This window comes from Pollicipes pollicipes, unplaced genomic scaffold, assembly GCF_011947565.3.
Source record: "Pollicipes pollicipes isolate AB1234 unplaced genomic scaffold, Ppol_2.1 Scaffold_6686;HRSCAF=7923_pilon_pilon_pilon, whole genome shotgun sequence".
NCBI classification, from domain to species: domain Eukaryota; kingdom Metazoa; phylum Arthropoda; class Thecostraca; order Pollicipedomorpha; family Pollicipedidae; genus Pollicipes; species Pollicipes pollicipes.
The window spans coordinates 20,686,869-20,698,597 of record NW_023596921.1 but is presented as its reverse complement, the minus strand read 5'-3'; the positions used below and the strand labels follow the sequence as shown (position 1 = coordinate 20,698,597).

Genomic DNA, 11,729 nt, shown 5'->3' with positions numbered 1-11,729 from the left:
GACCCTGGTCCATCGCTGCCAGCGGCTTGCTGTGGGGTTTCATCTTTTCTTTTTCGTCTCTTCTGTTCCGAAAGTGACTTACTCAGACCCCGTGCCGAAAATCGCTGCTAAAAACAGATGTTCGCCAATGACGCACATGCAAATACTTGTATGTTAAAAATATGTCAAATATACTTGACAAATTACAACTACATTTGTGTTTTTATGAATGAGTCTATTTGTATTCGTTTGGATGGGCCGCTGGCCTCATCCAGTGTTCAAACCCCCCGAAGCTACCCCTACCCGAACGGTGAGGTTTCCCTGTCCGAGCAGAACATTGAATAATGGGGCTCAAAACCACGTTAGTTTGAACCACTGGGGCTACTATGAGCATACGCCCTTGTCTTTAAATCGAGAATGTGCCGCACAGGCGGTGGACCTCGCTCGGTATTCCGGGCAACCATTCTCACGGGAGCGATGACATATTTTGGCACGATGCACTTACACGACTGGGGATCAGAAGACTTGCCCATCGCCCTCCGCAGCTGTGGTATACGGACTGCTCTCATAGTACTCATTGGGGGTCATGGGGGAGGGGGGTTAACACATAGCGCGGTGTGATGGTGACCGCGGGTTTCGATTACAGTTCCGCGGTATATCTCGCACCTGACTGCGTCACAAAAAAGGCGTCGGGGAGGACGACTAACCCATTTCGTGGGACTCGTCCCAGAGTGAACGACAAGATGGGCATTCCGATAACCCGTCCGGTTGTCAGCCTTCTAGCACGCTGTCCAAGTTATCCTCATGTTCACTGGGGACGTACGAGCTCAGTGCCACTTCACACGGTTCAGCAATCATTCTTCCGTAAAGCCACCTTGCCTCGGAAGATGTTTGAAAAACAATACAGTCCTTGATATCGAGAACACAAGTTTAAGTGGCCGAAATGCGGAGTAAATCTGGTTTGGGGAAGGTCAAGTAAACCTTATTGGCTGCGCCGCCCAGCCAAAGTCGAAAACGTGACACCCCTGATGAGCATGTCAGGTAGTGCATTCGATCGGTGGATGTCGGTTAGATAGGCTGATGTGCTTGGTTGACCTATCAGAGATATGTGACTATCTGCCACTACTGGTGGCTGATAGCACTGAGATGCCATGTCGCGTTACACCATCAGTACAGTATTGCGTCAAGGGTCATTTCCAGCACGTAACAGGTTAAAATTCGAGACACCGCGCTCTTTCCGGTGCCCATAGGCTGCAGTGTGTTCTAGGGCTTATCAATGAATATCATTGTGTGAAGTACCTTCAAAAACGAGCGTAATCGTCTGCCATTGTCACAAAGCTTATATAGCACGTGAATGATTTTCAACTATTTGTGAGACGAGGCCCACGGAATGTAACCAGGCTTGTCATGGAGGGAGCCTTTGAATTATTCAGTTTAAGGTTCGCAAACACCGGAATGCAAAAGAGCCTATCCAATAATCAGGAAAAAGTCAGCTCTTAGGAAAAGCTCAGCGCATCGGAGGTCTCCGCCGTGTAGGCTCGCGTGGGTCATCGATTCGTTAGCACAGCAAAGAAGATGCAAATACCTGGGGTTTTTCTTTGTGAAAAACAATCAGGTTTTTGCACCCAAATACTCAAATACCCAAATACCCCGAAAACACCCAAATACCCCGTCTTTGAATTACTCCAGACAGGATCTTATGGGAAATCAGTCGTGCAATTATGCAGAAGTGCATACGGATCCTAGTTGCGATGGTTAATCGTCGTAATCTAATGCCCAACATTATTGTGCGCGAAACGATGCAATCGTTAGCGATAGCGCATGTGCTTTACTGCATCACTGCTGAAGGTACTGTAGACGCCGCTGCATAGGTGCTGCATTTGAAAAGTACTTTCGGCCAGAGTGATAGCAGAATTTCATAAGGACGGGCATGCCAGTGCCACCCGGAGGCAGTTGGGCTGGCTGAGCATGAGTAAACTCATTCAGTACAGAGCATGCATAAGGAAATAAAATAGCATGGCCACTGGAGAGCCAGCTCAGCTGGCAGCGCTCTCTCGATCAGCCCGCGTCGTGAGCGACATTGACACGTGGCAGCGAGGGCCAATCCGTTTGACACGCGTCCGAACTGAAGCAGGGGAGCGTCACTTCTCGTTCAGAGGCACAACGGTTTGGAACGGCGTCCTCTGCCCGTCCACGTCCATCGTTTAAACAGGCGATGAAAACAAGCATTCCCAACATGAGGGCGTCTGCCTAACTGTATTTGAGAAAATAGTGGTAGAGATTTTATCACATTACTCACGGGGAGTGCTTTATGTTTAATTTCACACATGCTTTCGCACAACATGATCTTAATGAGTGCCTCGTGGTACAATGGTGGTACAATGAATATCGGATATTTTCATTACAAGCTTTCTATCTGTCTGGGGTTGCGGGCTGCTGTTTAATCCCGACGGTCACCAGCGTGCCCTCTTCCATCACGTGATTCCGCGCCAACGTGGTGAATGCTGGGCGAGGATGTCGTCTCGGCTCATATAGCAGTGATATTCCATGATAAATACATCCCACTAAGACTGCACCAGGTGTGCACCATCAACGAAGACTGCTGCGTGGCCAGTTGTCTTCCCGTGCATCTCTATCAACACCATGGCAGCGATAGAAAATATCGATGGATATTTTCAAATATGATGCCGACTTGCAACTGGAGCGTACGTGACATGAAGGTAAATGAGCACCAGAGGAAAAATGACAGATTACACTAATGCTTGCTGAGCTCTTAGAACGAACTTTGGTAGTGAAACTGAAAGCAGCACAGTCTGCTGAGCAAAGGACTTTTGGTCTGCGTTTGGAAAACGCGAGCACCAATTTTTGCGTGAAAAGCCCAAGAGAACGTGATACGTGAGCCGCGAAGGGACGAAGCCATGCGGCAATCACACATCGCACTCTGGACCGATTTCGCACGATTAAAATTTCACCAAACCGACCGCCATCAAAAGGACATGCACTGTTACCACCTGGCCACGGCGGTCGCATTCATCACAAGGGATCTGTGTGTGTGTCATTGGGGCTTTACGACGCACTCAGCTGCTGAGGCTATATGGCGTCGCCTGCCTCCCACCCTGGCAGGAAGGGCGAGCACTGTAATCACAAGTAAGCACAAGGCGAGCACAAGTGATCTGAACAATTGAACAAGTCCTGATGGCTTTCGCGTTACTGGCGCAGGAAGGGCATTCTTTTTTGCTGGGAAAATTAGCAAATATCGTCTGCTGGGTATCGCGGGAGCCTAGCGGCTAAGTGGTGTGACATTCTAAGCTGGACGGCCACCATAGCCATGCTCCTCCAGTAATGACACCGGTGGCGGCTCAGAAGCCGTACTATGGAGATCGTCCCAGTGCCTTGGCAGGAGCAGGGGCCTCCAGGTCAATCGCCCATCCGACTGTGAGCAGCATAGGCATGTCATCTTCCACATGTTTATATTAAAAGCGATTGGAGGTGCGCCATGATACAAACACCATTCGCTTCTGGACACACGACAAATACCACAGGCTTCCGGACACACAACATCCCGCGGCACTCAAATCGCGCACGCGTCTGGACATTCATCCACTTCGGCTAGCGTGCTGCACGGCACACAGCGCGGCGCGACGATTTGAGGGCCACAAATCGCAGCTTCACAATCAATGCCTAACACAGTGAGTCTACGATTAGGCGCGTGCCCGGGGACTGCGATTTCGGCTCTGCGCCGCGCCCACGGCGAGCGGATGCAGCTGCGTCGAGGGCGGCGCACTTCTGACGGTTGCGGCGCCCGCCGCCGCAGCCCTGCTCAGCTATGGACGTCTGTCGGGGCCTGCGACTGGGGGCGTGTCCAGACGCTGTCTCGACAAATGCCCTCGGATGGGGAGGACCGAGTATCACAGTTGCATCACCTCCACGTGGCACGCGGCCGGGCGGCACGCCCTCATTCATCCCAGCCAATCCCCTTCGCACCCTCAGTCAACACCTCGCTGACCAGCCAGCGGGGGGCCGTAGGCCCCGCAAAGCTCTGCTGCATCTCACGGCTCTATCCCCCCCCCCCCCCCCGCCATCTTCCTAGGCGTCCACTGACATTGGGAGCACGCCCACAAGCGGCGTCGGCACTGACAGCCAGCGCGCCTCAGATGCGTCCGACACAGGAGCGGACCGCTCCGCGGCCACCCCCGCTCGCGACGCCCGCCTTACCAGCGACATCCACACGTGGCGCGCGCGCAGACCACGAGCGCGCCCAGCCGCCGGCACACGCACGTCCTGATTGGCGCGGGGCTCCTGTGCGGCTCGCTCCGCCAGGGTCCCACGACGTTTGGCCCCTGAGGCCGCCCTCCGACGCGTGCTCGGCTCGGGCTGCCCTCGAATACTGTCCGCTAGTCGACCGCGCCCTTCACGCGCGGCGTGGCCTCCAGTGTCTCTCACTCAGACGGCGTCCTCTGGCGAACCGTCGTTCTCGTCGCTGACGATGACCTCCGGCAAGGCGGGCGAGCTGGGGCTGCCGCCGACGGCGGCGCCGGTGCCACCGCCACCGCCGCCGCCGCGCCGCTCCAGCACGCGCCGCGCCACCGGCACCAGGCAGCTGATACCGCTGGCGAGCAGCAGCAGGCCGCCGGCCGCGTAGAACGACACGTCGTAGTCGCCCGTGTAGTCGAACAGGGCGCCTGTCGCGGACAGGACCGGGTCAGAGCGGCGGACAATCCATCACAAGCTGGGGCACCACAGGTCAGGAGGGGCGGCGCCGGTCAGGGGACCCGCGAGGACGCAGAGTAGGGGCCACCGAAACGTCACCGACAGACCACACGCATCCCAGGCTCCGCAGAAGGGCCAGGACCCATGGTCGGGACAAAGGTTCAAATCACTTCAAATAAGGCGCGTAGAGAGCTAAAGAGCGAAGAACCACCAAACGAACTCGATGAGGTCGGGCAGGATCTAGTACAAGGTGAAACAGTTCTGGGTCGGACAGGTTGTGGATGATTGGATACGGATGGCAAACAGGCAGACAGAGACCAACGCGACAACATTCATTGCCGAGCTAGGCCACCACCGCACCGTTCCGAATCTATTCAATGCCGAGCTACAGACCATCGCCGCGGCCCTCTAGGTTCCATTCAATGCCGAGCTACAGACCCCCGCCGCGACCCTCTAGGTTCCATTCAATGCCGAGCTACAGACCATCGCCGCGGTTCTCTAGGTTCCATTCAATGCCGAGCTACAGACCACCGCCGCGCCGCTCCGAATTTCATTCAATGCCGAGCTACAGACCAAAGCCGCGTCGCTCCAGATTTTATTCAGTGCTGAGATACAGACTACCGCCGCGGCCCTCTAGGTTCCATTCAATGCAGAGCTACCGACCACCGCCGCACCGTCCCGAATTTCATTCAATGCCGAGCTACAAACCGTCACCACGGCCCTCCAGATACCATTCCGTGCCGAAATGCAAACCACCGCCGCGCCCCTTCAGCCAGGCAACCCTTCTACAGGACGACCTGTCGACAGGCTCCTGAGCTGGAAAACCTCCCGGCACCCCGCCAGAGGCGCGCTACAATAGGGTGCCACCCCGGCATTAGTAGAACACTGAGCCTAACCAGTGCGACATTCGTTGTTTCCCTTGCTATCATAATCTAGATTGGTTAGTGAGTCCTTATCCACCGTGTCCGGTCTGTCGGAGGCGGGCTCTATCTAATAGGTGTTAAACGTGAGCGGGTTATCCTAATCAAATTCCGCGACGGGTTTGTGGCGAAGCTCTCCATAGAGCTTTTCCCCCATCTACATCGAAAGCTCGCATCAGCTCGGGAACAGGTAAGCAATCGTAGCAGCGCAGTAGCTCCAGCACGAACATAGCCCACAAGCAGCAGCACCCCCTGATACGGTCCGACCCAGAGAGCATGGTGCAGCACGTGCCCCGGACGGGGCGCTCCCAGCGGCATCCTCCGAGCAGCTCGCAGGCACCATACCACGACCCCCAGACAGCCTGACGTGTAGCAGGTGGCTATGGTAACACCGAGCCGGGGGTCCAGTGGCGGGGAGCACAACGATGCCAGGCTTCAAACAATCGACACGCATCCACGAGCTAACACGACAATATGAACTACGCAAACAGAGGGACACGTGAAAACAAAGGCACGTGCAGTCAAGGTGGTAAACATAGTTGAAATAGCGGAGTTCCACGGGGAAATCAGACAATCCGACCGATAATGGTGGGTTTCATAAAGCGAAACTGCAGTGTCATGCATTAGATCACACTGTCTTAGCAAAGGACAAGGGGGAAATTTTTACAACGATCATACTTGCTAAATCTTAGACGAACAAGAAGGCACAAAATTTCAGAGTTTTTTATCTGTCCGTCCCAACTGCGCTCACCAAAACTGTAAAAAGTTATTCGCTTTATGAAACTGGCCACAGTTGGAAATAAACGAACGCAGGGTATAACAGGCAAGTCCAATCTAAAGCCAACAAAACGTGGTTCTAGGAAATGTTAGTGACAAAACCGCACACTATTTCCGTACTAAGCTGCCAGCCAGCGCGCCTGTAGGGCAGCGACATTGTGCGGGTAGAAACTAGGCGCTTGTGAGGCAGTCGCGGATAGCTATAAGTTCCACATTTACAAGCATTATACAGAATGCAATTGTGGTATAAAATCCCACAGCCAAGAGTGAGAAGCACCAGCTCGCTGCCATAGCCGGAAAGCTTGTGGCAGTTGGGGTCAGTGACTGGACTGGGCGGAGCGTTGGTGTGAGTGGCATTGCTCAGGCGTGGTGGTGGGGAAGGGGGAGGGGCGGGGCCGCTTACCCTGCTCCGGCGGACAGGCGGCGCCTGCGCCCCACCGCGCCGCGCCCCACAGGCTGAAAAACTGACCAGAGTACCGCTTAACTCACCGCCGGCGACAGCCTGCTCTGCTGCACTCCGAATCGGTACCCTCCCGGGACCGGGCGTCTCTCCACGGGGCCCTCCCAGAGCCCGGCGTCTCTCCCTGAAACCCTCCCAGGACTCAGGATCTCTCCCAGGGGCTCTCGCAGGACCCCGCGTCTCCTCCCAAGGACCCGGCGTCTTTACCTGGGGCCCTCCCAGGACCCCGCATCTCTCCTCGGTGTCATCCCAGCGAGATGAGGCCGCACGCGCGCACGCACGCACGCACGCACGCACGCACGCACACACGCACGCACGCACGCACGCACACACGCACGCACGCACGCACACACGCACGCACATGCACACAGCACGCGCCGCGCCATGCAGACGTCACAGACAGTGCGGGAGAGGATGGCGCACTGGCATCACACCTCACATCACCAACGGGTTTCAAGATATTCGTAACACAGGTTGTTTTACTTCACAATGCAGCATAAAAGCTGAAATAAAACATGGTAGTTCCCACACGTACACAATTACAAAGTTTCGGTAAATTTGCAATGGTTTCATGTACGTCGCAACCGTTTCTCGCGGTCAGTCTGCACATGCAAAACTGCATGTGATACAGGACTAGTACAGTGGTGCCTCGGCTCATCGATAACGCTATCCGAAAACGGTTCTATTTAAACACATCAGCCATACAAGAACGAGCTTAAAGTTGGTACCACAAGGTCTATCAAACGAAATCTACAGGTGTCTGAAATTATCAAAGACAAGGACACTCGCTTGCTCAGAAACATGCCATTAATCATGTCGAACTCATTAACAATGGAGAAGCACTCAGCCTTAGCTATACGACTGGATTATTCAGTGCTATTTTTAAGGTGATAAACACAATATGGCCGGCGTAAGCAGCCTGCACCCATAGCAGCACATTATGCCGTGCAAATAAAACTAATTGTGTTCAAACGTCTATGTTCGAATAAACAATCATTACTCCTACAGATACATGATTTGGAGAACGCAACATCGGTTTCGAAAATTATTTCATTGGACCACTACGATGCGCAGAAATCCCGCAGTTCATGCTTTTACCAATGCTTGACAGAGAAAGCCTTACGAACCCTTTGGCACGCACGAGCGAAACACAAGAAGCTTAGCATTTTACAAAACGAGGATACCAGACTACATACGTGCAGCTGCATACTATATCTTTATTTTTCATAGCTCAGAATGCGCTTATGAAAAACAATTACCCAGCCCACGGTGAACGAAAACCAAATCAGCATATACTTTTGGGATCGCATGCTTTGCTAGTACCGTGACTTAAGAACACATTCCATTCCTGGGATACTGCATGCACCTAGATGCTACAACACAGTTCATCTACGCACACGTACTCCAAGGACATTGGGGTTTCCCCATTCACTACCACCAGAGGTGTTCGCAGTGCAACACCTGAGGTGTACACGTACACGGCGCGGCGGGCTCACAACGCACGGATCAGTCAGCTGACTACGGGCACTAGGCACACCCAGGGGCGGGCGGGGAGTCCCTGGCCGGTCCACGTACCTGCCACGGGCGGGCCAACCATACTCGCTGTACCACGGAACAGGATCAGCAGGCCGAACGAGTTCGACAGCTTGTCAATACCCAGCAAGTCAACCAGCACGATACAGGTGAGCGAGATGTATCCGGCTGCAACAGAGGCGGGTCAATCGTACCGTACCCGGCGGCGACGGCGGCGGCGCGCCTCCTGTAAACGTGCCGGGGCGGAGTGTGGGGCAGGTGGTGGCGGTGTGGTGCGGTGTGGGGCGGTGCGCCGCACCGAGGCGCGCGGGTGCGGCCAAGCGCGCCCCGGTGCGGGGGCAGCGTGCCGCAGCGGGGCGCGCGGGTGCGGCCGAGCGCCGCCGGGACGTCACCTGCAAGCGGCGTCCCTACAATGGCAGAGAGGCCGCGACAGATGCACACCAGGCCGAACGCGTTGACGAGCTTATCCAGGCCCAGCAGGTCGACCAGTATGACACAAGTCAGCGATATGAAGGAGGCTGGAACAGCGCGCACACAGACACTGGTACCGCGCCCGCCGCCGGGCCGGCGCCGACCACACCGGCCCAGACCGAGCAGGCCGTGTCATCGCACGCCAAGCCAGCCGCAGCCAGTCGCTGCGGTACTCACAGCAACGACGCACAGCCGCGAGACGGGATTTCGTACAGAAGGCACGGCAGGGGGCGACGCAAAACCCTGGACGTATTGTGCTAGGTAAGAGCCTGGACTACGCGGCATGCAAACTGGTTGGAATTCTACAATTCGTCCTTGCATGATTGTCGTCTAGCTATTTTGAGCATCTCAATAAGATGGGTGGACACTGACACACAGCGACTAACAAACGTGCTGACTGGTCAGATTCTTAGCACCTTTTTCGGGCGGCTCTATACGTTTTACATTGTGGTGTTGTGACCAGTTAGAACCGCAAAGCATACATTGAGAAAACAGAAACTAGGTGAGCCTGATGTGCGCCTCTCAATATAAGCAAGGACAGGAAACATGCACAGCGTACACCAACGTCAATGGAACAGGCCTCATGTGATATCTCATGGATCATCACCACCTTTGGTCCATGAACATTACCATGTTAAGAACTATCAAGATACAGAGCAAATGCCAACCGAGACCAGATGAGCTCTACTACATAGGCCGAATCCCATTAGCCATCAGAAGTCGCGTTCGCAAATTATTCATAGGACTGCTGCCAATGCCGCCAGTGACTACAATGCCAGTAACAGTATAACGCAGTCAGCAACGCATGCAATACAATCTGTCGACATCCGTCTAATGAACCGTACCCCAGAGCCATCGGCCACTGGGATCGAATCCACTCACCGACAAAGAACCCGAAAGCCACGCAGACGACAACGAAGCTCGCATAGCTGGAGCAGAAGGGGATCAGGAAGATGCAGACGCCGCTGAGCATCAGGCAGACGTTGTTGACGAAGAGCGCGTCGACGCGTGGGAAGTCGGTGATGAAGCCGGAGATGACGCGGCCCAGCGTGTTGGTGATGCCGATCACCGACAGCAGGAAAGCCGCCGAGTCCGGCTCCACGCCCTGTCCGGCAGCAGTCAGGCTAACGAGAGGGGACAAACGACACCGGCGGTATGGGGCCCGTCGAGAGGTGGAACGGACGGCACCGGCGGCACGAGATCCCGTCGGGAGGGAGGTGGGACGGACGGCATCGGCGGCACGAGATCCCGTCGGGAGGGAGGTGGGACGGACGACACCGGCGGCATGAGATCCCGTCGGGAGGGAGGTGGGACGGAAGGTACCGGCCGCACGAGATCCCGTCGGGAGGTGGGACGGACGGCACCGGTGGCACGGGCCTCCGTCGGGAGGGAGGTGGGACGGACGATACCGGTGGCACGAGATCCCGTCGGGCGGGAGGTGGGACGGACGGTACCGGTGGCACGAGATCCCGTCGGGAGGTGGGACGGACGGTACCGGTGGCACGGGACCCCGTCGGGAGGTGAGACGGACGACACCGGCGGCACGAGATCCCGTCGGGAGGTGGGACGGACGGCACCGGTGGCACGGGCCTCCGTCGGGAGGGAGGTGGGACGGACGGTACCGGTGGCACGAGATCCCGTCGGGAGGTGGGACGGACGGCACCGGCCGCACGAGATCCCGTCGGGAGGTGGGACGGACGGCACCGGTGGCACGAGATCCCGACGGGAGGTGGGACGGATGGCACCGGCGGCACAAAATCCCGTCGGGAGGGAGGTGGGACGGACGGCACCGGCGGCACGAGATCCCGTCGGGAGGTGGGACGGACGGTACCGGCCGCACGAGATCCCGTCGGGAGGTGGGACGGACGATACCGGTGGCGCGAGATCCCGTCGGGAGGGAGGTGGGACGGACGGCACCGGCGGCACGAGATCCCGTCGGGAGGGAGGTGGGACGGACGGCACCGGCGGCACGAGATCCCGTCGGGAGGGAAGTGGGACGGACGACACCGGCAGCACGAGATCCTGTCGGGAGGGAGGTGGGACGGACGGCACCGGCGGCACGAGATCCCGTCGGGAGGGAGGTGGGACGGACGACACCGGCGGCACGAGATCCCGTCGGGAGGGAGGTGGGACGGACGACACCGGCGGCACGAGATCCCGTCCGGAGGGAGGTAGGACGGACGGTACCGGCGGCACGAGACCCCGTCGGGAGGGAGGTGGGACGGACGGCACCGGCGACACGGGTTCCTGCCCCGGTGGCGGGTCTGGACCGGGCAATCACCCGGACCGCCAGCTACACACAGCGCCGGCATGACGCGGCTGGCTGAGCCCGACACTCTCAGGGCCGGCGTCAGGGTCATCCGTCCGAGCACACCGCCGGTGCCCACAGACTGGCCGGCCGCGCGGCTGGCGACGGCGCCGCCCCGGCCCGTCGCCCGCACCTTCATCATGGCCGAGTCCACGATGTACACGAACGGCACGTAGAAGCCCAGCATGCCGAAGACGTTGCTGGCGCAGATGAGGATGAAGAGCGGGTTGCGCAGGAGGCTCATGTCGATCATCTCAGCCAGCACGCCGCAGCCGGCCGGCAGCACGCACGCCCAGGAGTCTGCCGGGGCGGCACACCGACGCGTCATAGGAACGGGGTCCGGCCGAGAACGGCCGCCGCCACGACATAGCGGACCACACTGATTGAGTGGTGATAGGGGCCGCAGTTACAGAATAAAGACAGATCATGATACATGTATAGTCTTTACACTTATAGGCTTTACTATTGTAAGCCGTGATTAGCACGTAAATCCAGCCTTTCCTTTGCTGTGAATGGCTGGATCCATGCATTACATAACAGGGTAACAATAGAATGGTAATCCGATAGCAGT

General features: G+C 56.9%; 1 protein-coding gene across 1 annotated transcript in view; it reads right to left on the bottom strand.

Annotated features, from left to right (window-relative positions):
• Positions 1 to 4,307: 4,307 nt before the first annotated feature.
• LOC119108039 (uncharacterized) overlaps positions 4,308 to 11,729 on the bottom strand; it is a 31,696-nt gene continuing 24,274 nt past the window's right edge. The window contains exons 8-11 of the mRNA XM_037231623.1: positions 11,292 to 11,458; positions 9,733 to 9,955; positions 8,422 to 8,547; positions 4,308 to 4,661 (exon numbers count right to left, since the gene is read on the bottom strand). Coding sequence (XP_037087518.1) covers positions 4,423 to 4,661; positions 8,422 to 8,547; positions 9,733 to 9,955; positions 11,292 to 11,458 — 755 coding nt within the window. The 3' untranslated portion in view covers positions 4,308 to 4,422. The remainder of the gene's footprint in view (positions 4,662 to 8,421; positions 8,548 to 9,732; positions 9,956 to 11,291; positions 11,459 to 11,729) is intronic.